Source organism: Taeniopygia guttata, chromosome W (assembly GCF_048771995.1).
Source record: "Taeniopygia guttata chromosome W, bTaeGut7.mat, whole genome shotgun sequence".
Lineage (NCBI taxonomy): Eukaryota > Metazoa > Chordata > Aves > Passeriformes > Estrildidae > Taeniopygia > Taeniopygia guttata.
The window spans coordinates 3096460-3124261 of NC_133064.1; the positions used below are offsets into that span (position 1 = coordinate 3096460).

The 27802-nt window shown below is 31.9% G+C and overlaps 1 protein-coding gene across 13 annotated transcripts in view; it reads left to right on the plus strand.

Annotated features, from left to right (window-relative positions):
• LOC140682075 (transcription factor 4-like) overlaps positions 1-27802 on the plus strand; it is a 177439-nt gene that overhangs the window by 98600 nt on the left and 51037 nt on the right. For 11 of the 13 annotated variants that reach the window (XM_072922987.1, XM_072922992.1, XM_072922991.1 and 8 more), the window contains 5 exons: positions 7780-7903; positions 11521-11582; positions 13838-13916; positions 18043-18119; positions 24585-24710. In XM_072922987.1, coding sequence (XP_072779088.1) covers positions 7780-7903; positions 11521-11582; positions 13838-13916; positions 18043-18119; positions 24585-24710 — 468 coding nt within the window. The remainder of the gene's footprint in view (positions 1-7779; positions 7904-11520; positions 11583-13837; positions 13917-18042; positions 18120-24584; positions 24711-27802) is intronic. The other 2 variants (XM_072922990.1, XM_072922999.1) reach the window with 1 other exon arrangement.

Below are 27802 nucleotides of genomic sequence, written 5' to 3' on the forward strand. Positions count from 1 at the left end.
TCCCCATTTTTTTCCATTTTTTCCCAAAAAATTCACATTTTTTCCCCATTTTTTCTCCAATTTTTCCCCATTTTTTCCCTATTTTATTCCAAATTTTTCCAAAAAATTCCCAAAAAAATTCCCAAAAATTCCCAAAAATTCCCCAAAAATTTCCCAAAAAATCCTAGAAAATTCCCATTTTTTTCCTAAAAAAGTCCCATTTTTATCCCAAAAAATCCCAATTTTTTCCCCATTTTTCCCCATTTTATTCTGATTTTTTTCACAGAAATTCCCACCAAAAATTCCCAAAATATTCCCAAAAGTTCCCCAAAAAATTCCCATAAAAATCAACTTTTTCCCCTAAAAAAATCCCATTTTTTCCTAAAAAAAATCCCAATTTTTTCTCATTTTTCCCCATTTCCCCATTTTATTCCAAATTTTCCCCTAAATTTCCCCTCAAAATTCCCAAAAATTTTCGGGAATGTTGGGAAATTCTTCCCATTCCCATTTGGGACAATCCGGCACTTACTGCAGTCTCCACCCCCATGAGCGGCTGGTGAGAATTCCCAAAAAAATTCCTAAAATTCCCAAAAAAAAATATTCCCGAAAATATTCCCCAAAAATTTCCGTTTTTTTCCCAAAAAAACCCCGTTTTTTTGGCTTTTTTCCCTCAAAAAATCCAATTTTGTTCACGTTTTTTGCGAATTTTTTTCCCATTTTATTCAGATTTTTTTTCCCAAAAAACCCCAAAATATTCCCAAAAATTCCCAAAAATGCCCCAAAAATTCCCCAAAAATTCCCCAAAAATCCGATTTTTTCCCCAAAAAAATCCATATTTTTTAGCATTTTCCCCATTTTATTCCCATTTTCCCCCCATTTTATTCCAAATTTTCCCCTTAATTTCCCCTCAAAATTCCCAAAAAATTCCCCAAAAAATCCCAATTTTTCCCATTTTTTTGCCATTTTTCCCCCAATTTTATTTCCATTTTTTACCCAATTTTATTCCAAATTTTTCCCAAAAAACCCCAAAATTTTCCCAAAAATTCCCCAAAAATTTCCCCTAAAATTCCCCAAAAAATCAATTTTTTCCCCCAAAAAATTCCAATTTTTCCCATTTTTTTGGACCATTTTTCCCCCCAAAATTCCCATTTTTCTCCATTTTATTCGAAATTTTTCCCAAAAATTCCCCAAAAAAATCCCCCAAAAAATTCCCAAAACTTCCCAAAAAAATCTCAAAAAAAATCCCAAAAAATCAAATTTTTTCCCAAAAATTCTCTTTTTTCTCCAAAAAAATCCCATTTTTTCCGGTTTTTTCCCAAAAAAATCTGATATTTTTTGAATTTTTTCCCCATTTTATTCCGATTTTTTCTCCAAAAATTCCCACTGGAAATTCCCAAAATATTCCCAAAAATTCCTCAAAAATTCCCACAAAAATTCCCAAAAATAAAAAGAAATTCCAAAAAATCCCAATTTTTCCCCAAAAAATTCCCATTTTTTTCCCCATTTTAATTCCAAATTTTTCCCAAAAATTCAAAAAAAAAATTCCAAAAAATTCCCAAAAATTCCCCAAAAAGTTCCCCAAAATTCCCAAAAAAATCAAATTTTTCCCCCCAAAAAATCCCATTTTTTCCTAAAAATATTCCAATTTTTTCCAATTTTTTCCAAATTTTTCCCCATTTTATTCCAAATTTTTCCCAATAATTCCCCAAAAAATTCCCAAAATTCCCCAAAAATTCCCCCAAAAATATTCTCCAAAAATTCCCAAAAAAATAAAAAGAAATTCCCAAAAAATCCCAATTTTTTCTGATTTTTCCCCATTTTTCCCCATTTTATTCCAAATTTTTCCCAAAAAATCCCAAAATTTTCCAAAAATTCCTCTAAAATTTCACCAAAATTCCCCAAAAAATCAAAATTTTCCCCCCCAAAAAAATCCCATTTTTTCCTAAAAAAATCCCATTTTTTCCCATTTTTCCCATTTTTTCCCCAAAAATTCCCATTTTTTCCACATTTTATTCCAAATTTTTCCCAAAAAAACCCAAAAATTCCTCAAAAATTCCCCCAAAAATTCCCCCAAAAATTCCCAAAAATTCCCAAAAAAATCCCATTTTTTTCCCAAAAAAATCCCAATTTTTTCTGATTTTTTCCCATTTTTTCCCCCATTTTATTCCAAATTTTTCCCAAAAATTCAAAAAAAAATTCCCAAAAAATTCCCCAAAATTCCCCAAAAAATCTCCAAAAAATTCCCAAATAATCAAAATTTTCCCTCCAAAAAATCCCAATTTTAATTAAAAAAATCCCAATTTTTCCCCATTTTTCCCCATTTTTTCCCCTTTTTATTCCATATTTTTCAAAACATTCGCAAAAAAACCCCCAAAATTCCAAAAAAAAAATATTCCCAAAAATATTCCTCAAAAATTCCCATTTTTTTCTGGAAAAAATCCCATTTTTTTCCGCTTTTTTCCCTCAAAAAATCCGATTTTTTTTGCATTTTTTCCCCATATTTTCCCCATTTTTCCCCCAATTTTATTCCAAATTTTTCCCAAAAAATCCCAAAATTTTCCCAAAAATTCCCGTAAAATTCCCCCAAAAAATTCCCAAAAATGACCCAAAAAATTCCCCAAAAATCCGATTTTTTTCTCAAAAAAATCCCAATCTTTTCCAATTTTTTCTCATTTTTCCCCATTTTATTTCGTTTTTTTTCCAAAAAAATTACCACCAAAAATTTCAAAATATTCCCAAAAATTCCCCCCAAAATTACCCAAAAAATAAATTTTTTTCCTAAAAAAATCCCATTTTTTTCTAAAAAAATTCCAAATTTTCCCAATTTTTTCCCAATTTTTTCCCATTTTTCCCCCATTTTATTCCAAATTTTTCCCAAAAAATCCCAAAATTTTCCAAAAATTCCTCTAAAATTTCACCAAAATTCCCAAAAAAATCAAAATTTTCCCCCAAAAAATCCCATTTTTTGCTAAAAAAAATCCCAATTTTTGCCCATTTTTTCCCAATTTTTTCCAATTTTTCCCCCTTTTTCCCCCATTTTATTCCAAATTTTCCCCTAAATTTCCCCTCAAAATTCCCAAAAAATTCCCAAAAAATTCCCAAAAAATCCAATTTTTTCCCCAAAAAATCCAATTTTTTTTGCATTTTTTCCACGTTTTATTCCCATTTTTTCCCCAATTTTATTCCAAATTTTTCCCAAAAAAACCCAAAAATTCCTGAAAATTTCCCCCCAAAATTAAAAAAAAAATCAAAATTTTCCCCCAAAAAAAACCCATTTTTTCCACAAAAAATTCAAATTTTTTCTGATTTTATCCGCATTTTTTCCCCATTTTATTCCAAATTTTTCCCCATTTTATTCCGAATTTTTTCCCAAAAATTCCCAAAAAATTCCCCAAAAAATATTCATCAAAAATTCCCATTTTTTTTCCAAAAAATTCCATTTTTTTCTGCTTTTTTCCACAAAAAATTCCAATTTTTTTCCCAATTTTTTTCCATTTTTCCCCATTTTATTCTGATTTTTTCCCGCAAATTCCCTCCAAAAATTCCAAAATATTCCCAAAAGTTCCCAAAGAAATTCCCAAAAAAGTCAAATTTTTCCCCAAAAAAATCCCATTTTTTCCTATAAAAAATTCCAATTTTTTTCCCCATTTTCGCTTATTTTTTCCCCATTTTCGCCCATTTTATTCCAAATTTGTCCCAAAAAAATCCCCCAAAAATTCCCCAAAAAATCTCCAAAATATTCCTAAAAAATTCCCATTTTTTTCTGGAAAGAATCCCGTTTTTTCAGCTTTTTTCCCAAAAAAAATATGATTTTTTTTGTGCATTTTCCCCCGACAATCCGATTTTTTTCCCATTTTTTCCCCATTTTATTCCATTTTTTTTCCCCAAAAATTCCCACGGGAATTTCCCAAAATGTTCCCAAAATTTCCTAAAAAAATCTCATTTTTCCCCCAAAAAACCAAATTTTTTTTCATTTTTCCCAATTTTCCCCCAAATTTTTCCCCCTGAAATTCACATTTTTTGCCCATTTTTTGCCCATTTTTTGCCCAATTTTCCCCAATTTTCTCCCAATTTTCCCTCAATTTTCCCCTTTTTTTGTCATTTTTTCTCCAATTTTTCCCAATTTCCCCCAATTTTTCCCCAATTTCCCCCAAATTTTCCCCACAAAATTCCAATTTCTTTCCCCAAAAATTCACTTTTTTTCCCATTTTTTCCCAATTTCCCCCAAATTTTCCCCAATTTTTTTCCAATTTTTTCCCCAATTTTTTGTCTTTTTTCCCCAATTTATCCCAAATTTTCCCATTTTTTCCCCCATTTTTTGTAATTTTTTTCTCCAATTTTTCCCTATTTTTTCCCAATTTTTCCTTAATTTTCCCCCAATTTTTCCCCAATTTTCCCCAAATTTCCCTCAATTTTCCTCAATTTTTCCCCACAAAATTCCACTTTTTATCCCAAAAATTCATATTTTTTGCCCATTTTATGACAAATTTTTCTCCAATTTTTCCTCAATTTCCCCTCAATTTTCCTCAATTTTTCCCCATTTTTTTCCCATTTATTCCTCATTTTTCCCCAACTTTTTCCCAATTTTCACAAAATTTCCCCCAATTTTCCACACATTTTTTCCCATTTTTTCTTGCAAAAATCTGATTTTTTCCCCCATATTTCCCCCCAAAATTCGAATGTTTTGCCCAATTTTCCCCCCAAAATTCCAATTTTATTCCTCAAAAATTCCCATTTTTCACACGTTTTTTGCCCGGTTTTCACCCGTTTTCCGCCTGAATTTCACCCAATTTTCACCAAATTTTCACCGATTTTTCCACCAAAAAATTCCAAATTTTTTCACCAAAAATTCACATTTTTTGTCCATTTTCCCAATTTCCCCCAATTGTTTCCCAATTTTTTCCCCAATTCCCCCCATACTTCTTTCAAAAATTCGAATTTTTTGCCCATTTTTCTCCCAATTTTCACCAAATTTTCCTCATTTTTTTCTCAAATTTTCCCCAACTTTTCCCCAACTTTTTCCCAATTTTCCCCAATTTTCCCCACAAAATTCCAATTTTTTTCCCAAAAATTCACATTTTTTGCCCATTTTATGCCAAATTTTCTCCAATTTTTCCCCAATTTTCCCCCAATTTTCCCCCAATTTTCCCCCAATTTTCTCCCAATTTTCCCCATTTTTTGTCATTTTTTCTCCAATTTTTACCAATTTTCTCCCCAATTTTTCCCCAATTTCCCCCCATTTTTTCCCAATTTTCCCCATTTATTTCCCAATTTTTTATCATTTTTTCCCAATTTTTTTCCCAATTTTCCCCTAATTTTCCCCCCAAAATTCACATTTTTTGCCCATTTTTCCCCAATTTTTCCCCAATTTCCCCCAAATGTTCCCCAATTTTTTCCTCAAATTTTCCCCAATTTTTTTCCCAATTTTCCCATTTTTCCCCATTTTTTGTCATTTTTTCCCCAATTTTACTCCGATTTTTCCCCACATAATTCCATTTTTTTCCCAAAAATTCACATTTTTTGCCAATTTTATGACAAATTTTTCTCCAATTTTTCCCCAATTTTTCCAAATTTTCCCCAAATTTTTTCCCAATTATTTCCCAATATTTCCCCAATTTTTTTCCCAATTTTCCCATTTTTCCCCCATTTTTTGTCTTTTTTTTCCCCCAATTTCCCCCAATATTTCCCCACAAAATTCCAATTTTTTTCCTCAAAAATTCCCGTTTTTTCCTAATTTTTCCCCAATTTTGCCTAAATTTTTCCCAATTCTTTCCCCATTTTTTCCCCAATTTCCCCCCAATTTTCCCCAAATTTTCCCCAATTTTTTTCCCAATTTTCCCCCAATTTACTCCAAATTTTTTCCCATTTTCCCCATTTTTTCCCAACTTTCCCCAATTTTACCCCATATTTTCCGCAAAAAAAATCCAAATTTTTTCCCCAAAAATTCACATTTTTTGCCCAATTTTTTTCCAATTTTCCCCCACAAAATTCCAATTTTTTCCAACAAAAATTCACATTTTTTTACCATTTTTCGTCTGTTTTTCGCCCATTTTTCGTCCGTTTTTCATCCGATTTTCACCAAATTTTCACCGTTTTTTCCCTAATTTTCCCCCGCACAATTTTTACCCAAAATCACCGTTTTTTTCCCCATTTTTTCAGCCGTACCCGTCGCACTCGTCGTCGGAGCTGAGCTCAGCGCTGCCGCCGATGGCGTCCTTCCCTTCCCTTCCCTTCCCCAAAATTCACAATTTTCCCCCAAAAATTCACATTTTTTGTCCATTTTTCCCCAATTTTCCCCGAATTTTCCTCAAAATTTTCCCCAATTTTCCCACATTTTTCCTTCAAAAATTCGAATTTTTTGCCCATTTTTCTCCCAATTTTTCCCAAATTTTCCCCAATTTTTTCACAATTTTCCCCCAATTTTTCCCAGTTTTTCCCCAATTTTCCCCCAATTTTTTCCCAATTTTCCCCAAATTTCCCCCAAATTTTTTGCAAAAAATTCCAATTTTCTCCCCCAGAAATTCACTTTTTTTCCTTTTTTTTGACCATTTTTGCCCATTTTTTCTCCAATTTTTTCCCCATTTTTTGACATTTTTTCTCCAATTTTTCCCCAATTTTTGTCTTTTTTTTCCTAAATTTCCCCCAATTTTTTCCCACAAAATTCCAATTTTTTCCCGCAAAAATGTATATTTTTTGCCCATTTTTTGCCCAATTTTTGCCCAATTTCCCCCAAATTTTATCCCAATTTTCCCCCAGTTTTTCCCCAATTTCTCCCAAATTTTTCCCAATTTTCCCCCAATTTTTTCCCAATTTCCCCCAAATTTTCCGCAAAAAATTCTAATTTTTTTCCCAAAAATTACATTTTTTTCCCAATTTCCCCCAATTTATCCCCACAAAATTCCAATTTCTTTCCCCAAAAATTCACTTTTTTTGCCCAGTTTTTGCCCATTTTCCTCTAATTTTTGCGCCCCAAAATTCCCATTTTTTTCCCACAAAAATTCACATTTTTCGCCCGTTTTTCGGCCGTTTTTCGCCCGATTTTCACCAAATTTTCACCGTTTTTTCCCTAATTTTCCCCTGCTCAATTTTTGCCTAAAATCTCTGTTTTTCACCCCATTTTTTCAGCCGTACCCGTCGCACTCGTCGTCGGAGCTGAGCTCAGCGCTGCCGCTGATGTCGCGCTTCCCTTCCCTTCCCCAAAATTTCCAATTTTCCCTGGAAAAATCCCTTTTTTTTTCACCAAATTTTCCCCAATTTTCCCCCAAATTTTCCCCAATTTTTTCATAATTTTTTCCCAATTTTTCCCCATTTTTCTTTCAAAAATTTGAATTTTTTGCCCATTTTTACCCATTTTTTGCCCAATTTTTCCCAAATTTTCCCCAATTTTTTCCCAATTTTTTCCCAATTTTTCCCTAAGTTTTCCCCGATTTTTTTCCCAATTTTCCCATTTTTTCCCCCATTTTTTTATCATTTTTTCTCCAATTTTTCCCCAAATTTTCCCCAATTGTACCCCAATTTTCCCCCAATTTTCCTCCGATTTTTCCCCACAAAATTCCACTTTTTTTCCACGAAAATTCACATTTTTTGCCCATTTTATGCCAAATTTTTCTCCAATTTTTCCCCAATTTCCCCCCAAAAATTCTGATTTTTTGCCCGTTTTTTGGCTGTTTTTCGGCCGTTTTTCGGCCGTTTTTCGCCCATTTTTCATCCGATTTTCACCAAATTTTCACCAATTTTTCCCTAATTTATTTTCCAATCCCATTTTACCCAAAATTCTAATTTTTCAACCCATTTTTTCAGCCGTACCCGTCGCACTCGTCGTCGGAGCTGAGCTCGGCGCTGCCGCCGATGTCGTCCTTCCATCGCTCCAACGCCTTCGGCTCCTCCTGTACCCCCCCGGCCAACGGAGCTGAGCCCCTCCTGGGTGAGTTATGGAAAATTCCTGAAATATTCCCAAAAATATTCCCGGATTTTTATGGGAAATTGAAAAAAATAATTTCAGGGAAAAAAATAAGCAAAAAATTTGGTGAAAATTCGACGAAAAATTGGGATTTTATGGGGGAAAATGGAGGAAAAAATCCAAAAAATTCTCAAAAATAATCTGGATTTTAGAGGGGAAAATTTAAAAAAAAATTCCAGGAAAATTCATGGAAAAATTGGTAAAAATAGTGGAAAAAAAAATGCTCAAAATTCCAGGGAATATGTCCAGAAATTTATGAGAAATTTCTGAAAAATTTGGAATTTAAGGAAAAAAAATGAGGAAATTTTAAAAGAAATTCCCAAAAATTCATGGAAAAATAAAATAACAGAAAAAATCTCCAAAAATTTTAGGGAAAAAAAAGCAAAAAATTTGGTGAAAATTTCAAGGAAAATCTGGAATTTGGAGGGAAAAAATAGAGGAGAAAAATTAAAAAAAAATTATGCAAAAAAATCAGAGAAAAATCCCCGAAAATTCATGGATAAATTCCCCAAAATTTCTGGCAAAAATGCCCAAAAATCCAGAGAAAATGCCAAAAAAAATTTGGATTTTAGAGGGGAAAATGGAGGAAAAAATCAAAACAATTCCAAAGAAATCAGAGAAAACTAAAAAAAAAAAATTCCCCAAAATTCCACGGAAAATAATGGAAAAAATTACAAAAAAAATCCCAGGAAATTCCTAAAAAATTCCCAAAATTTTTGGAAAAATAGAAAAAAAAAATTGTGGGAAAATTCCACAAAATTTCCAGGGAAAAAAGAAAAAAATTGGGGGAAAAATTCCCAAAAAAATCTGGAATTTGGAGGGCAAAAGGGTGAAAAAAAAATGAAGAAAATTTTTTAAAAATGCACAAAAAATTTATGGAAAAATTGCAAAAAAGAATCGTGGAAAAAATCCCCAAAATTTCAGGGGAAAATGTCCAGAAATTTGGGAGAAAATTCAAAAAAATCTGGAATTTAAGGGAAAAAAATGAGGAAAAAATCCAGAAAAAAATCCAAAAAAATTATCAAGAAATAGGAAAAAAAATCATGGAAAAATTCCCAAAAATTTCCGGGAAAATGATGGAAAATTTGTGAAAAAATTCCCAGAAAATTCCCCAAAAAACTCTGGAATTTGGAGGGAAAAAAATGGAGGAAAATTTAAAAAAAAAATTCTCAAAAATTTTTGGAGAAGTTGGGAAAAAAATCGTGGAAAAATTCCCCAAAAATTTCAGGGAAAAATGGCCCAAAAATCTGGAGAAAATTAAAAATAAAATTTGGGATTTGGAGGGAAAAAATGAGGGAAAAAATCAGAAAAAATTCCAAAAATTTATGGAGAAATTGGAAAAAAAAATTGTGGAAAAATTCCCCAAAAATTTCAGGGAAAAAAAAGCAAAAAATTTGGTGAAAATTTCAAGAAAAATCTGGAATTTAAGGGAAAAAATGGTGAAAAAATTCCAAAAAAAATCTGGAAAAAATCAGGAAAAAATCCCCAAAAATTAATAGAAAAAAAAATCCCCAAAATTTCGGGGAAAGAAAAAGCAAAAAATTTGGTGAAAATTCCGTTAAAAATTCAGATTTTATGGGGGAAAATGGTGAAAAAAAGGAGGAAAATTTCAAAAAAAATTCTCAAAAATTAATGGAAAAATAAAAATAATTAATGGAAAAATTCCCCAAAAATTTCAGGGAAAAAGGAAAAAAAATGGGGTCAAAATTCCCAAAAATTTGGGAATTTAAGTTAAAAATGGAGAAAAAATTGCCAAAAAAATCCAGAAGAAATCAGAATAAAAATACTAGAAAATTCCTGGAAATTCTTGGGAAAATTCCTTAAAAATTCCAGTGAAAATGGAAAATAAAATTGGGAAAAACTCTGGAATTTAGAGGGAAAATGGAGGAAAACATTAAAAGAAAAAATCTGGAAAAAATACCAAAAAATAATGGAAAATTCCCCAAAATTTCAGGGAAAAAGGAAAAAAAATTGGGTGAAAGTTCCAAAAGAAAAAATGAGGAAAAATTTCAGAAAAAAATTCCGAAAAATTTAAGGAAAAACTGAAAAAAAAATCATGGAAAAAATCCCCAAAATTGCAGCGAAAATAATGGAAAAAAAAATCCAAAAAAAGGCCAGAAAATTCCCCCAAAAAATTGGAATTTAAGGGAAAAAAATGAGGAAAAAATTCAGAAAAAATTCCCAAAAATTTATGGAAAAATTGAAAAAAAAAATATCCTGGAAAAATTTCCTAAAAATTCTAGAGAAAAAGAACAAAATTGTGGTGAAAATTCAAAATAAAAATCTGCAATTTAAGAGAAAAAAATGAGGAAAATTAAAAAAAAAATCAAGGAAAATTAATGGAAAAATTCCCCAAAAATTTCAGGGAAAAAAAAGAAAAAAACTTGGTGAAAATTTCAAGAAAAATCTGGAATTTAAGGGGAAAAATGGTGAAAAAAAAATCCAAAAAAATACGGAAAAAAATCAAAGAAAAATCCCAAAAATTAATGGAAAAATTCCCCAAAATTCCAGGGAAAAATCGCCAAAAAATCTGGAGAAAATTTAAAAAATCTCTGGAATTTTAGGGAAAAAAATGAGGGAAAAATTCCAAAAAATGATGGAAAAAAAACCCCTAAAAGTTCAGGGAAAAAGGAAGAAAAAGGGGGTGAAAAATCCCCAAAAAATCTGGAATTTAAGGGAAAAAATGAGGGGGAAATTCCGAAAAATTATGGAAAAATTCAGAAAAAAATCCCCAAAAATGAATGGAAATATTCTCAAAAATTGTTGGAAAACTCCTGGGAAAATTCCTTAAAATTTCCTGGAAAATTCCCAGAAAATTCCCAAAAAATTCCACAAAATTCCCCAAAAAATTCCTGAAAAAAATCTCACCAAAATTCCTGAAAATTTCCTGGAAAATTCCCAGAAAATTCCGGAAAAATTCCACAAAATCCCCCCAAAAATTTCCTGAAAATTTACTGGAAAATTCCTGAAAAAAATTTCCCAAACAAAATCCTGGAAAATTCCTGAAAAAAAATACCAAAAATTTCTGGAAAAATCCTGAAAAAATTCCCTAAAATTTCCCCCAAAATTCCAAAAAAATTCCCAAAAAATTCCACAAAATTCCTCAAAACATCCAAACAAATTCCTGAAAAAAAATCCAAAAAAAATTCCACAAAATTCCCAAAAAATTCCTGAAAATTTCCTGGAAAATTCAAAAAAAATTCCCAAAAAAGTCCCAAAAAATTCCTGAAAAAAATCCAAAAAAAATCTCCCAAAAAAACCCCAAAATTCCTGAAAAAACCACCAAAAATTCCAGGAAAAATCCAAAATCCTGAATATTTTTCCTAAAATTCCCAAATTTTTCCTTAAATTCCCAAATTTCCTCTTAAAATTCCAGAATTTTCTCCCAAAATTTGAATTTTTTTCTCCCAAAATTTCAATTTTTTCTCCCAAAATTCGAATTTTTCCTCAAAAAAAAATTCAATTTTTCCTCTAAAATCTCAGAATTTTCACCCCAAATTCCCAAATTTTTTTAGGATTCCCAAATTTTGGCTGAAATTTGGGAATTTTGGGTTAAAATTGGATTTTTTTCTCTTTTTCAGCCCCTCGAGGAGCCGCCGGCAGTTCCCAAACCGGAGACGCGCTCGGAAAAGCTTTGGCCTCTGTAAGAATATTCCCGATTTTTTTTATGCCAAAATATTCCCAAAAAATTCTATATAAATTCCCAAAAAATTAAAAAAAAAATTTACTCAGAAATCCCTGAAAAATTTCCTAAAAAATCCCCAAAATTCCGTCAAAATTCACTAAAATTCAGTATAAATTTCCAAAAAGATCCCAAAAAATTTCATTAAAATTCCCAAAAATCCCCCAAAAAATTCCCAAAAAATCCCTCAACAACCCCCAAAAATTCCCAAAATATTCAAAAAAATTCCCCAAAAAAATTTTTAAAAATTCCCAAAAATCCGCAAAAAAATTCCCAAAAATACCTTCAAAAATTCCCAAAAAAATTCCAAAAAATTTCCCCAAAAAATTCTGAAAAATCTTTCAAAACTTTCCCAAAAAAACCCCAAAAATTCCCCAAAAATTCGAAAAATCCCCAAAATAGTCCAAAAAAATCCCCCCAAAAAACCCCCAAAAATTCCCAAATATTTCAAAAAATTCCCCAAAAAGTCCCAAAAAAATTCCCCAAAATCCCCCAAAACATTCAAAAAAAACCCTCAAAAAAATCCTAAAAAATTCCAAAAAATCCCCAAAAAAATCTTTAAAAATTCCTTAAAAATTCCCCAAAAATAAAAAAATTCCATTAAAATTCCCAAAAAATTCAATTAAAATCCATTTAAAATTCCTCAAAAATTCAAAAATATTCCATAAAAATTTCCAAGAAATTCCATTAAAATTCCAAAAAAAATCCCAAAATAATCTTTAAAAAACCCATAAAAATTTCCATAAAAATCCCAAAAATTTAACAAAAATCACCAAAAAAATTCCCCAAAAAGCCCCAAAAATTCCCCAAAATTCCCCCCAAAAATTTCCCAAAAATTCCCCAAAAATTCCATTAAAATTCCCCGAAAAAATAAAAAAAATTCCATAAAAATCCCCCAAAAATTCATTTAAATTCTCAAAAAAATCCCCCCAAAAATCCAGGAAAAATTCCATAAAAATTACCCAAAAATTAAAAAAAAAATTCCTCAAAAATCCCATAAAAATTCCCTAAAAAAATCCCCTAAAAATTCCGTTAAAATTCTCCAAAATTCAATAAAAATTTGATTAAAATTTGATTTTAAAATCCCCTGAAATTCCAAAAAAATTCTTAAAAGATTCCAGGAAAATTTCCAAAAAAAATCCCAAAAAATCCATTAAAATTTCCCCAAAATCCCCCAAAAGAGTCCCAAAAAAAACCCCAAAAACCCCCCAAAATTCCCAAAATATTCAAAAAAATTCCCAAAAAATACCAAAAAAACCCCAAAATTCCCTAAAAAATCCCCCCCAAAACCAACAAATTCCCAAAAAATTCTGAACAATTCCAAAAAAATTCCAAAAATCCCCAAAAAACTTTAAAAAATAATTCCCAAAAAATTCCCAAAAACCCCCCAAAAATTCAATAAAATTTCCCCAAAAAATCTAAAAAAATTCCATAAAAATCCCCCCAAAATTCCATTAAAATTCCCCAAAAAGTCCCTAAAAAATGCGGGAAAAATTCCTAAAAAATTCTGTAAAAATTCTATAAAAATTCCCCAAAAATTAAAAAGAAATTCCTCAAAAATCCCATAAAAATTCCCTTTAAAATCCCCCAAAAATTCCGTTTAAATTCACCAAAATTTAGTAAAAATTCGATAAAAATTCGATTTATAAATTTCCAAAAAGATCCCAAAAAATTTCATTAAAATTCCCAAAAATCCTCCAAAAAATTCCCAAAAAATCCCTCAACAACGCCCAAAAATTCCCAAAATATTACAAAAAATTCCCCAAAAAATGTTTTAAAAATTCCCAAAAATCCCCCCAAAAATTCCCAAAGAATTCCAAAAAATTTCCCCAAAAATGCCCCAAAAATCCTCAAAAAGCCCCAAAAGATTTCCCAAAAACCCCCAAAAATTCCATTAAAATTTCCCAAAAAATAAAAAAAAATTACATAAAAATCCCCCAAAAATTCCATAAAAAATCCCCCAAAAAATCCCCGAAACATCCGAAAAAATTGGCAAAAAATTCCAAAAAAAATCCCCAAAAAATTCCCAAAAAATCCCCAAAATTCCCAAAAAATTATGAAAAACCCTCAAAAAAATCCCAAAAAAAGCCCCAAAAAATACCCAAAAAATTCCCCAAAACCCCCTTTTAAAAACCCCCCCCGAATCCGTTGCACGTTCGTGTCGCTAATTACCGGGCGGGCTAATTTGCATATATGCTAATTGTGCCTCTCTGAAGATTTATTCCCCAGATCACACCAACAGCAGTTTCCCCTCCAACCCTTCCACTCCTGTGGCTTCGCCCCCTTCGCTCGCAGGTAACGACCCCGAAATTCCCAAAATTCCCAAAATTTCTTTAGGAATTTGGTCCCGAAAAATTTCCCAAAAATTTTCCATGAATTTCACAGAAAATTCCGGTTTTTACCCCGAAAAAATCCGATTTTTTTCGCATTTTTTATGGTTTTTTTGTCAAAATAAATTGATTTTTTTCCATATTTTTCGGCATTTTTTTTACCCAATATAAATTGAATTTTTTCCCAATTTTTTCCCCTTTTATCTCAAAAAAATCAGGATTTTTTTCCCAAAAAATCAGATTTTCACCCGAAAAAATTAGAGTATTTTCCCATTTTTCAGCATTTTTTTCTCAATTTTTGACGATTTTTTCCCAATTTTTGTAGGATTTTATTGACCAAAAAATGGAATTTTCCACAAATTTTCACAATTTTTCCCCTAAAAATTAGGCTTTTGTCCCAAAAAATTCGATTTTTTCCCCAATTTTTTAGGAATTTTCCCCAATTTTTTAGGATTTAAAAAAAAAAATCCAATTTTTTTCCTCAAAAATTTCATTTTTTCCCCCAAAAATCCGATTTTTTCTCCATTTTAAAAGAATTTTTTCCCAATTTTTCATGATTTATTCCCAAAATTTTTAGAATTTATTCCCAATTTTTTCGGATTCTTTCCGCAAAATAATATGAATTTTCCCCAATTTCCCAAAAAATTCCGGTTTTTACCCCGAAAAAATCTGATTTTTTTTGACTTTTTTATGTAAAAAAATCTGATTTTTTTCTCAGAATAAATTGAATTTTTTCCTCATTTTTCAGCAGTTTTTTGCCAAAATAAATCAAATTTTTTGTCAAATTTTCACCATTTTTACCCCAAAAAAAATTAAGATTTTTTTTTCCTAAAATTTTAGGATCTTTTTCCCCAAAAATTTGATTTTTTCCCCCATTTTCTAGCATTTTTCCCCCGAAAATTCGGGTTTTTTCTCCATTTTTTCCCAATTTTTAGGCATTTTTTCCCAAACTAATTTAAATTTTTTCTCATATTTTCACCATTTTCCCCCCAAAAATTTGATTATTTCCCCATTTTTCCCAATTTTTTTCCCCAAAATAAATCGAATTTTCCCTAACTTATCACCATTTTCCCCCCCCAAGAAATAGGATTTTTTCCCTTAAAAAATCACATTTTTTTCCCAAAATTTTGATTTTTTTTTCCCCATTTTTTAGGCATTTTTTACCCAAATAATTTGAATTTTTTCCCAAATTTTCACCATTTTACCCAAATAATTCGAAATTTTTCCCCCAAAAATACGAAATTTTCCCCCAAATTTTCAACATTTTTCCCCAAAAAAATCCGATTTTTTCCCCCAATTTTTAGGAATTTTTTCCCAACTTTCAACAATTTCTCCCCAAATTCTTTAGAATTTATTCCCGAATTTTTCAGAATTTTTTCCCAATTCTTAGGATTTTTTTCCCAAAATAATTTGAATTTTTCCCCGAATTCCACCGAAAATTCCGGTTTTTACCCCAAAGAAATCTGATTTTTTTTTACTTTTTTAGGCGTTTTTTCGCTAAAATAAATCGAATTTTTTACTCATTTTTAGGCTTTTTTACCCAAAAAATTTGATTTTTTTTCCCAAATTTTCACCCTTTTTTCCCAAAAAAATCAGGATTTTTTTTCCCAAAAATGAGATTTTCCCGCCCAAAAATTTGGATTTTTTCCCCAAAAACTTGATTTTTTTTTCACAATTTTTTGGCTTTTTTTGCCCAAAGAATTTGAGATTTTTTCCCAAAAATTCGATTTTTTCCCCAATTTTTTGGCATTTTTTCCCCAAATATTTCAAAATTTTTCCCCCAAAAAATCGAATTTTACCCTAATTTTTCACTATTTTTTCCCCGTAAAAATTAAGATTTTTTTCCCTATTTTTTAGGATTTTTTCCCAAAATAATTTTAATTTCCCCCCATTTTTCCCCCGAAAATTCCGGTTTTTACCCCGAAAAAATCTGATTTTTTTTGCCTTTTTTAGGCCTTTTTTCGTCAAAATAAATTGAATTTTTTCCATATTTTTTGGCAATTTTTTTTCCAAATAAATCAAATTTTTTTCTCAAACTTTCACCATTTTTATCCCAAAAATATTAAAATTTATTCCCCAAAAAATCAGATTTTTTACCAAAAAATTTGAATTTTTTCCCTATTTTTTTGCAATTTTTCCTTAAAAACTTCAAATTTTTTTCCCTATTTTTTGGCATTTTTTCCCCAAAAACTTTGAATTTTTTCCCTATTTTTTGGGCCTTTTTTTACCAAAAAATTTGAATTTTTTCCCAATTTTTTGGCATTTTTTACCCAAATAATTCCAAATACTTTCCCCAAAAAAATCGAATTTTTTCCCAAATTTTCATCCTTTTTTCCCTTAAAAAATTAGGATTTTTTTTCCAAAAAAAATCAGATTTTTCCCTCAAAAAATCGATTTTTTCCCATTTTTAAAGGATTTTTTTCCCAATTTTTTAAGATTTTTTCCAAAAAACATCCGAATTTTTTTCCCTAAAAATTCAAAATTTTCCCCAAAAAATCCTATTTTTTCCCCCATTTTTCCTCAATTTTTAGGCATTTTTTTCCCCAAATGAATCAAATTTTTTCCCAAATTTTCAACATTTTTCCCCAAGAAAATTAGGATTTATTCCCAAAAAAATCAGATTTTTTTACCAAAAATTTTGATTTTTTTTCCCATTATTTTTAGGATTTTTTACCAAAAAAATTTGAATTTTTTTCGCAATTTTTTGGCATTTTTCCCCAAATAATTTTAATTTTTTCCCCCAAAAAATCGATTTTTTTTCCCCAAATTTTCACCATTTTTATCCCAAAAATATTAAAATTTATTCCCCAAAACATCAGATTTTTTTCCTCAAAAAATTTAATTTTTTTCCCGATTTTAGCTTTTTTTTTCCCAATTTTTAGGCTTTTTTTTCCCCAAATAAATCGAATTTTTTTCTCAAATTTTCACCCTTTTTTCCCCAAAAAAATTAGGATTTATTCCCACAAATATCACATCTTTTTCCCAAAAATTTGATTTTTTTCCCATTTTTCACAATTTAAAAAAAAAAAAATTTGATTTTTTTCCCCATTTTTCCTCAATTTTTAGGCATTTTTTACCCAAAATAAATCGAATTTTTCCCCCAATTTTTCACCATTTATTCCCTTAAAAAATTAGGATTTATTCCCAAAGAAAATCAGATTTTTTTACCAAAAATTGTGATATTTTTTCCCTATTTTTTAGGCAATTTTAACCAAAAAAATCGAATTTTTTCCCAATTTTTTTGCATTTTTTCCCTAAATAATTTAAATTTTTTTCCCCAAAAAATCGAATTTTCCCCAAAATTTTCACCATTTTTATCCCAAAAATATGAAAATTTATTCCCCAAAAATCACATTTTTCCTCAAAAAATTTTGATTTTTTTCCCTGTTTTTTAGGCCTTTTTTTAGTAAAAAATTTGAATATTTTTGCAAGTTTTTGGCATTTTTTCCCTAAATAATTCCAAATTTTTTTCCCCAAAAAATCGGATTTTTCCCCAAAAATATGAAAATTTTTTTCCCAAAAAATTGGATTTTTTTCCCAATTTTTCCCCCAAAAATTTGAATTTTTTCCCAAAAAAATTCGATTTTTTTTCCCCATTTTTTCGGAATTTTTCTCCCAAATAATTTGAATTTTTTTCCCATTTTTTAGGATTTTTTTCCCAAATTTTTTAGGATTTTTTTTCCCAAATTTTTACTATTTAACCCCAAAAAAAATGGAAAATTTCCCCCAAAAATTCCATTTTTTTCCTCAAAAATTTCAATTTTTTTACACTTTCCCCCCAATTTTTTTAACGATTTTTTCCCAATTTTTTAAGGAATTTCCCCCCAAAAAATTTAAATTTTTTCCCAATTTTTCCCTTTTCCCCCAATTTTAAAAATTTTTTCCCTAAAAAAAAATCAAATTTTTTCCCCCAAAAAATTCAATTTATTTTTCCTTAAAAATTTAATTTTTCCCTCATTTTTTGGTCTTTTTTCACCCGTTTTTTTGCGTAATTACCCCCGAATTTTTCCCCTAATTACCTTTGAGTTTTTAATTAATGAAACCCTCTAATTAATTAATTAATTAGCTGTTAATTAACCTCTCCTCGTTAGCAGGGACGGCAGCTTGGGCCCGGAATGGCGGTCAGGCGTCTTCGTCTCCTAATTACGAGGGGCCTTTGCATTCCTTGGTAAGGATTAATTAGTTAATTAATAACGTAATTTGCATCTCATTAATATGCATGAGTCACTCATCAGCTGCTCCTGAAGCCCAAAGGTTGGAGCTGACACCAAAAATGACACAAAAAATAACAAAAATTGACACAAAATTTACCCCAAAAATCACAAAAATTACCCCAAAATTAACCCAAAAATGACCCCAAAATTAACCAAAAAATACCCCAAAATTTACCCCAAAAATACCAAAAATTGCCCGAAAAATCCCAAAAATTGACCCACAAATTACCCAAGAAATTACCTCAAAATTAACCCAAAAATCCCAAAAATTGACCCAAAAATTACCGAAAAATACCCAGAAATGAGCCCAAAAAAATCCCAAAAATTACCCCAAAATTGACCCTAAAAATCCCAAAAATTGCCCAAAAAAATTACCCCAAAAATCCCAAAAATTAGCCCAAAAAATTACCCCAAAAATCACAAAAATTGACCCAAAATTAACGCAAAAATGGCCCAAAATTAACCAAAAAATGACCCCAAAATTACCCAAAAATGGCCCCAAAAATACCAAATATTAACCCAAAAAAAACCCCAAAAATGTGCCATAAAATCCCAAAAATTGACCCAAAAATTACCAAAAAAACACCAGAAATGACCCAAGAAATACCAGAAATGAGCCCAAAAATCCCAAAATTTACCCCAATATTAACCAAAAAATGACCCCATAAATGTGCCCAAAATTAACCCAAAAATTACCCCAAAATAACCCCAAAATTGCCCCAAAAAATGACCCAAAAAATCCCAAAATTATGCCAAAATTAACCAAAAAATGACCCCAAAATTCCAAACATTGACCTAAAAATTACCCAAAAACCCCAAAAATTAACCCAAAAATCACCCCAAAATTGATCCCTAAAAAACCCCAAAAATCCCAAAAATTGACCCAAAAATTACCCAAAAAAACCCTAAAATTGACCCCGAAAAAATCCCCAAAAAACCCCAAAAACCCCAAAAATTGATCCAAAAATCACCCAAAATACTCCCAAAATTATCTCAAAAATGACCCCAAAAATCCCAAATATTAACCCAAAAAAAACCCCAAAATTTACCCCAAAAATTACCCAAAATCCCCAAAAATTACCCCAAAAATGACCCCAAAAAACCCCCAAAACTGAGCCCAAAAATTACCCAAAAAAACCCCCAAAATCCCAAAAATGACCCCAAGAAATACCCCAAATTTGACCCAAAAGTTGATCCCAAAATTTGACCCAAAAATCCCAAAAATGGACCCAAAAATTACCCAAAAATCCCCCAAAATTGATCCCAAAAAACCCCAAAAATGAGTAAAAAAATCGCAAAAATTGACCCCAAAATTAACTAAAAATGGCCCCAAAAATCCCAAAAATTGACCCAAAAATTACCCAAAAATAACCCCAAAATTGACCCCAAAAAAATCCTAGAAAAACCCCAAAAATCCCAAAAATTACACCAAAATTAACCCAAAAATGACCCCAAATTTGACTCCAAAAAACCCAAAAATGACCCTAAATTAATGCAAAAAAACCCCCAAAAATGACGCCAAAAAAACCCCAAAAAGACCCAAAAAAAATCCCCAAAATTGACCCAAAATTGACCCAAAAATGACCCAAAAATGACCCCAAAAATCCTAAATATTAATCCAAAAAAACCCGAAAAAGACCCAAAAAAAATCCCAAAAATTGACCCAAAAATGACCCCAAAAAACCCCAAAATTGACCCAAAAGTGACCCCAAAAATGACCCCAAAAATCCCCCAAAATCCCCAAATTGACCCAAAAATTACCCAAAAAAACCCCAAAAATGACCCCAAAATTACCCCAAAAAATACCCCAAAATTGAGCCCAAAGTTGATACCAAAAAATCCCCAGAATTCCCAAAAATTGACCTAAAAATTTCTGAAAAAACCCCAAGAATTAACCCAAAAATCCCAAAAATGGCCTAAAAATTACCCCCAAAATGACCCCGGAATGACAAAAAAAAACCCCAAAAATCCCAAAAGTTACCGCAAAATTAACCCCAAAGATGACACCAAAAACCCCCCAAATTAACCCAAAAACTGACCCCAAAAATCCCAAAAATTGACCCAAAAATTACTCCAAAAATGACCCAAAAATGAGTCCAAAAATGCCAAAAATTGACGCAAAAATAACCCCAAAATGACGCCAAAAAACCCCAAAAATCCGAAAAATTACACCAAAATTGACCCAAAAATATCCCAAAATTAATACAAAAATTACCCCAAAATGACCCCAATCATGTATCCAAAAATTCCAAAAATTGACCCATAAATTATCCCAAAAAATCCTAAAATTGACCCCAAAAAAAACCCCAAAAATGACCCAAAAATTACCCCAAAAATCCCAAAAATTGACCCAAAAATTACCCCAAATAATCCTAAAATTGACCCCAAAAATCCCAAAATTACCCCAAAAAGACCCAAAATTACCCCAAAATTGACCCCAAAAAATTCCCCCAAAAATCCCCAAAATTACCCCAAAATTGACCCCAAAAAATCCCCCCAAAAATCCCCAAAATTACCCCAAAATTAAACCCAAAAATTCAAAAAATTTACCCCCCAGAAAAACCCAAAATTGACCCCCAAAAATTACCCAAAAACGATCCCCAAAAAAACCCCAAAATTGATCCCAAAAAACCCCAAAAATGAGTCCAAAAATCAAAAAAATTGATCCAAAAATTATCAAAAAAAACCTCCAAAATTACCCCAAAAATTGACCCAAAATTTATCCCAAAAACCCCAAAAATTACCAAAAATTAACCAGAAAACTGACCCCAAATTTATCCCAAAAATCCCCCAAAATTGACCCCAAAAAACCCTAAAAATCCCAAAAATTGACCAAAAAATTACCCAAAAATCCCCCAAAATGTGCCCAAAATTGACCCCAAAAATGAGCCAAATAATTGACCCAAAAATTACCCAAAAAAGACCCCAAAATTTACCCCAAAAATGACCCCAAAATTCCCAAAAATTGACCCAAAAATTGCTGCAAAAATGATCCAAAATTACCCCAAAATTGACCCAAAAATGAATCCAAAAATCCCCAAAAATTGACTCAAAAATTACCCAAAAAACCCCCCAAATTGACCCCAAAAAAATCTCAAAAATTGACCCAAAAAACCCCCCCAAAATCCCAAAAATTGACCCAAAATTGACTCCAAAATACCCCAAAAATCCCAAAAATTGACCCAAAAATGAGCCCAAAAATCCCAAAAATGGACCCAAAACTCCAAAAAATTGACCCAAAATTGACCCAAAAATTACCCCAAAAATGACCCAAAATTACCCCAAAAAATCCCCAAAAATATCGCCAAAAATGACCCCAAAAATCCCAAAAAATGAACCAAAAATTACCAAAAAACCCCCAAAATTGTCCCAAAAAATCCCAAAAATTATCCCAAAAATCCCAAAAATTAACCCAAAATTAACCCTAAAAGCCCAAATATTGACCAAAAAAAACCTCCAAAATGACCCAAAATTAACCAAAAAAATCCCAAAATTGTCGCAAAAAATCTCAAAAATTGACCCAAAAATTGCCCAAAAATTACCAAAAACTGACACAAAATTAACACAAAATTACCCCAAAAATGACCCCAAAAATCCCAAAAATTGACCCAAAAATGAGCCCAAAAATCCCATAAATTGACCCAAAATTAACCCTAAAAATGACCCCAAAATTACCAAAAAAACCCCAAAAATCCCAAAAGTTACCGCAAAATTAACCCCAAAAATGACACCAAAAATCCCAAAAATAGACCCAAAATTAACCCAAAAATGAGTCCAAAAATGCCCAAAAAAATCCCTAAAAAACCCCCAAAAAAACTCAAAAAAACCCCAAAAAACCCCCAAAAAATCTCCAAAAATCCCCCCAAAGAACCCCCATAGAAACTCAAAAAACCCTAAAAAAAAACCCCAAAAACCCAAAAATTCCCCCAAAACACCCCAAAAATCCCCAAAAAACCCAAAACCCCCCCAAAATCGCCAAAAATCCCCCAAAAAAATCTCCAAAAATCCCCCTAAAAAACCCCAAAAATACCCCAAACAACCCAAAAAATCCCCCCAAAAACCTAAAAAATACCCAAAAAATGACCCCAAAAATGCCAAAAATACCCCCAAAAACACCCCAAAAAACCCCCCAAAATACCAAAAAAATCCCCAAAAAATCCCCAAAAAACCCCATAAAAAGCCAAAAAAAAATCCCCAAAAATCCCCCAAAAAACCACAAAGAAACCCAAAAAATGCCCCAAAAAATCCCCAAAATACTGAAAAAACCCTTAAACATGCCCCAAAAATGATGCCAAAAATCCCCAAAAAACACGAAAAAAACCCCCAAAAATCCCTCAAAAAATCCTAAAAATTGCCCAAAAATGACCCCAAAATTAACCCAAAATGACCCAAAAAGCCCCGAAATTGCCCCAAAAATCCCCAAAATAACCCTAAAAAGCCCTAAAAAAATCTCTAAAAATCCCCAAAGAATCCTGAAAAAAACCCCAAAATCCCCCCAAAAAATTCCAAAAAATCCTTTAAAAACCCCAAAAAAAAACCTAAAAAAAGAAAAAAACCCTAAAAAAAACCCAAAAAAATCCCCCTAAAAAAACCCAAAACCCCCTAAAAACCCCCAAAATCCCCCAAAATCCCCAAAACCCCCCAAAATTCCCCCAAAATGTCCCCGCAGAGCCGCATCAAGGACCGCCTGGAAAACCCCTCAAAAACCCCCAAAATGACCCAAAAAAACCCCCAAAAAACCCTAAAAATCCCCCAAAAGCCCCAAAATCCCAAAAAAACCCCAAAAAATCCCCCAAAAATGCCCAAAAATTTCCTAAAAAAAAACCAAAAATCCCCTTAAAATCCTTTAAAAAAACCTAAAAAATCCCAAAAAACCCCCAAAAAACCCCAAATATCCACCAAAAAACCCCAAAAATCCCCCAAAAAACCCCTAAAAAAATCCCAAAATATCCCCCAAAAAAACCCAAAAATCCCCTAAAAATCCTTTAAAAAACCCCAAAAATCCCAAAAAAATCCCTTAAAAATCCCAAAAATGACCCAAAAAATCCTAAAAATGAACTAAAAAATCCCTAAAAATCCTTTAAAAAACTCTAAAAAATCGCTCCAAAACCCCCAAAAATGACCCCAAAAATGCCCAAAAATTATCCCAAAAAATCCTAAAAAAATCCCAAAAATGACCCAAAAAGTCTCCTAAAAATACCTTAAAAAACCGTAAAAAATCCCCAAAAATTGACCCTAAAAATGCCAAAAAAACGCCAAAAAAGAACGCGAAAACCCTAAAAAAATACTTAAAATCCCCCAAAAACCCCCCAAAATCTTTTGGGATTTCCCCTCAGAGCCGCATCGAGGATTGCCTGGGAAAAAACCCCAAAAAAACCCAAAAATCCGGCAAAAATCCCCAAAAAATCCCCCAAAATTCCAAAAGATCCCCAAAAATTACCCCAAAAATTCCAAAAAAAACCCAAAAAAACCCCAAAAATCCCAAAAATTGCCCAAAAATGACCCCAAAATTAACCCAAAATGACCAAAAATTCCCACAAAAAATCCAAAAAATGCCAAAAAAACCTCCCAAAAAACCCAAAAAACCTCCCAAAACTCCCCCCCAAAAAACCCCAAAAAATCCCAAAAAAAAACCCCAAAATACCCAAAAAAAACCCCCAAAAATCCCAAAATCCCCAAAAAAAACCCCAAAACCCCCCAAAAAATCCCCAAAAATCATCCAAAAAACCCCAAAAATCCCCAAAAAAATCCCCCAAAAAAATCCCCCAAATACTGAAAAAAATGCTGAAAAATGCCCCAAAAATGATGCAAAAAACCCCCAAAAAACCCCAAAAATCCCAAAAACCCCAAAAACCCCCAAAAACGCCAAAAATCCCCCAAAATTTTTTGGGATTTCCCCTCAGAGCCGCATCGAGGACCACCTGCAAAACCCCCCCAAAAAACCCAAAATGACCCCCAAAAAACCCAAACAAACCCCAAAAATCTCCCAAAAAATCCTAAAAAATACCCAGAATTTACCCCAAAAATGCCTAAAAAATTCCTAAAAAATTCCCAAAAAAAAACCCCAAAAATCCCGAAAAAAACCCAATAAATCTCAAAAAAAGCCCCAAAAATTCCGCAAAAAAACCATGAAACAAACTCCAAAAATCCCCAAAAAATCCCGTAAAAAGTCCCAAAAAATCCCAAAAATCCCAAAAAATCCCCAAAAAATCCCGAAAATTACCTAAAAAATCCTAAAAATGACCGAAAAAATCCCTAAAAAACCTTTAAAAAACTCTAAAAAATTGCTCAAAAACACCCAAAAATGACCCTAAAAATGCCAAAAAAAATCCGAAAAAAATCCAAAAAAACCCCCAAAATCCCAAAAATCCCCCAAAACCCCCAAAAATCCCCCAAAATTTTTTGGGCTTTCCCCTCAGAGCCGCATCGAGGACCGTCTGGAGCGTTTGGACGACGCCATCCACGTCCTTCGCAACCACGCCGTGGGCGCCGGGGAGCCCCACGCCGCCGCTTACGGCGCCGGGATCCTGGCCAATCGCCTCATGGTGAGATTTTGGGGTGAAAAACCCCAATTTTGGGATTTTCCCAAAAAAAATTTGGGGTTTTTCGGTGAAAATTTGACGATTTTAGGCGAAAATTTGACGATTTTACGACAAAATTTGACGATTTTACGATGATTTTTCGACGATTTTTGGGCATTTTTCTCCCCAAATTTTGGGGTTTTAGATTTGGGATTTTGGACTCAAAAACCCAAAATTTGGGGATTTCCCCCAAAAATTTGGGGTTTTTTGGTCAAAATTTGACAATTTTAGGCAAAAATTTGACGATTTTACGACAAAATTTGACGATTTTACGACGATTTTATGACAATTTTTGGACGTTTCTCGGAAGAGTTTTGGGGTTTGGGATTTGGAGTTTTGGGGTGAAAAACCCAAATTTTGGGACATTCCCAAAAAAAATTTGGAGATTTTTGGCGAAAATTTGACGATTTTAGGCGAAAATTTGACGATTTTACGACAAAATTCGAATATTTTACGACGATTTTCGGCCATTTTGAGTCAAAATTTGGCGTTTTTTTCACCAAATTTTAGGGTTTTGAGATTTGGTGTTTTGGGGTGAAAATCCCAAATTTTGGGTTTTTTTGGTGAAAATTTGACAAATTTAAGGCAAAAATTTGACGATTTTAGGTGAAAATTTGACGATTTTACGTCAAAATTTGACAATTTTACGACAAATTTTGACAATTTTTTGGCAGAATTTTGGGATTTTTTTCCTCAAATTTGAGAATTTTGGGATTTGCGATTTTGGGGTGAAAATCCCAAATTTTGGGACTTTTTGGCGAAAATTTGTCGATTTTATGTCAAAAATCGACAATTTTAGGCAAAAATTTGACCATTTTAGGCGAAAATTTGACAATTTTACGGCAAATTTTGCCAATTTTTCGACAGAATTTTGGAGCTTTTTTCCCCAAATTTTGGGGTTTCAGATTTGGGATTTTTGGGGTGAAAATCCCAAATTTTGGGTTTTTGGCCTTCCGAATTTTGCCATTTTTGGGATTGGGGCTCGTCCTTCGCAACCACGCCGTGGGCGCCGGGGAGCCCCACGCCGCCGCTTACGGCGCCGGGATCCTGGCCAATCGCCTCATGGTGAGATTTTGGGGTCAAAAACCCAAAATTTGGGATTTTCCCAAAAAAAATTTGGGGTTTTTTGGCGAAAATTTGACGATTTTACGTCAAAATTTGATGATTTTACGTCAAAATTTGACGATTCTACGACGATTTTCAGCCATTTTACGACACTTTTTTTGCCGTTTTTCTCCCAAAATTTTGGGGTTTTAGATTTGGGATTTTGAGGTAAAAATCCCCAAATTTGGGGATTTTCCCCCAAAAATTTGGAGATTTTTGGTGAAAATTTGACGATTTTACGCGAAAATTTGACGATTTTACGATGATTTTTGGCAATTCTACGACAAAATTCGATGATTTTACGACGATTTTTGGGAGTTTCTTGGAAGAGATTTGGGGTTTGGGATTTGGAGTTTTGGGGTGAAAAACCCAAAATTTGGGATTTTCTCCAAAAAAAATTTGGGGTTTTTTGCTGAAAATTTGACTATTTTAGGCGAAAATTTGACGATTTTACGTCAAAATTTGACGATTTTACAACAATTTTACGACGATTTTTGGACGTTTATTGGAAGAGTTTTGGGGTTTTAGATTTGGGATTTTGGGGTGAAAATCACCAATTTTGGGATTTTCCCAAAAAAAATTTGGGATTTTTAGGCGAAAATTTGACGATTTTACGTCAAAATTTGACGATTTTATGACAAAATTCGACGATTTTACAACGATTTTACGACGATTTTTGAGCGTTTTTCTCCCCAGATTTTGGGGTTTTAGATTTGGGATTTTGGGGTGAAAACACCAAATTTTGGGACTTTTCCCCAAAAAATTTGGGGTTTTTTGGCGAAAATTTGACGATTTTACGACAAAATATGACGATTTTATGACGATTTTTGGGCATTTTTCTCCCCAAATTTTGGGGTTTTAGATTTGGGATTTTGGGGTGAAAAACCCAAATTTTGGGACATTCCCAAAAAAAATTTGGAGTTTTTCGGTGAAAATTTGACGTTTTTACGCGAAAATTTGACGATTTTACGACAAAATTTGACGATTTTACAACGATTTTACGACGATTTTTGGGCGTTTTTCTCGCCAAATTTCTGGATTTGACATTTGGGATTTTGGGGTGAAAAACCCAAAATTTGGGTCTTTTCCAAAAAAAATTTGGGGTTTTTTGGTTAAAATTTGACGATTTTAGGCGAAAACTTGACGATTTTACGACGAAATTTGACGATTTTACAACGATTTTACGACGATTTTTGGACGTTTCTTGGAAGAGTTTTGGGGTTTTAGATTTGGGATTTTGAGGTAAAAATCCCAAATTTTGGGATTTTTCCTCAAAAAATTTGGAGATTTTTGGTCAAAATTTGACAATTTTAGGCGAAAATTTGACGATTTTACGTCAAAATTTGACGATTTTACGACACTTTTTTGCCGTTTTTCTACCAAAATTTTGGGGTTTTAGAATTGGGATTTTGAGGTAAAAATCCCAAAATTTGGTGATTTTTCCCCAAAAATTTGGAGATTTTTGGTGAAAATTTGACCTTTTTAGGCGAAAATTTGACGATTTTATGACAAAATTTGACCATTTTACGACGATTTTCGGCCATTTTACGACACTTTTTTGCCGTTTTTCTCCCAAAATTTTGGGGTTTTAGATTTGGGATTTTGGGGTGAAAAACCCAAATTTTGGGATTTTTCCAAAAAAAATTTGGGGTTTTTTGTGAAAATTTGACGATTTTAGGCGAAAATTTGACGATTTTACGTCAAAATTTGACGATTTTACGACGATTTTTGGCGATTTTATGTCAAAATTTGGGTGTTTTTTGGAAGAGTTTTGGGGTTTGGGATTTGGGATTTTGAGGTGAAAACCCCAAAATTTGGGAATTTTCCCCCCAAAAAATTGGGGTTTTTGGCGAAAATTTGACGTTTTTAAGACAAAATTTGACGATTCTACGACAAAATTTGACGATTTTACGACGATTTTTGGCGATTTTACGACACTTTTTTGCAATTTT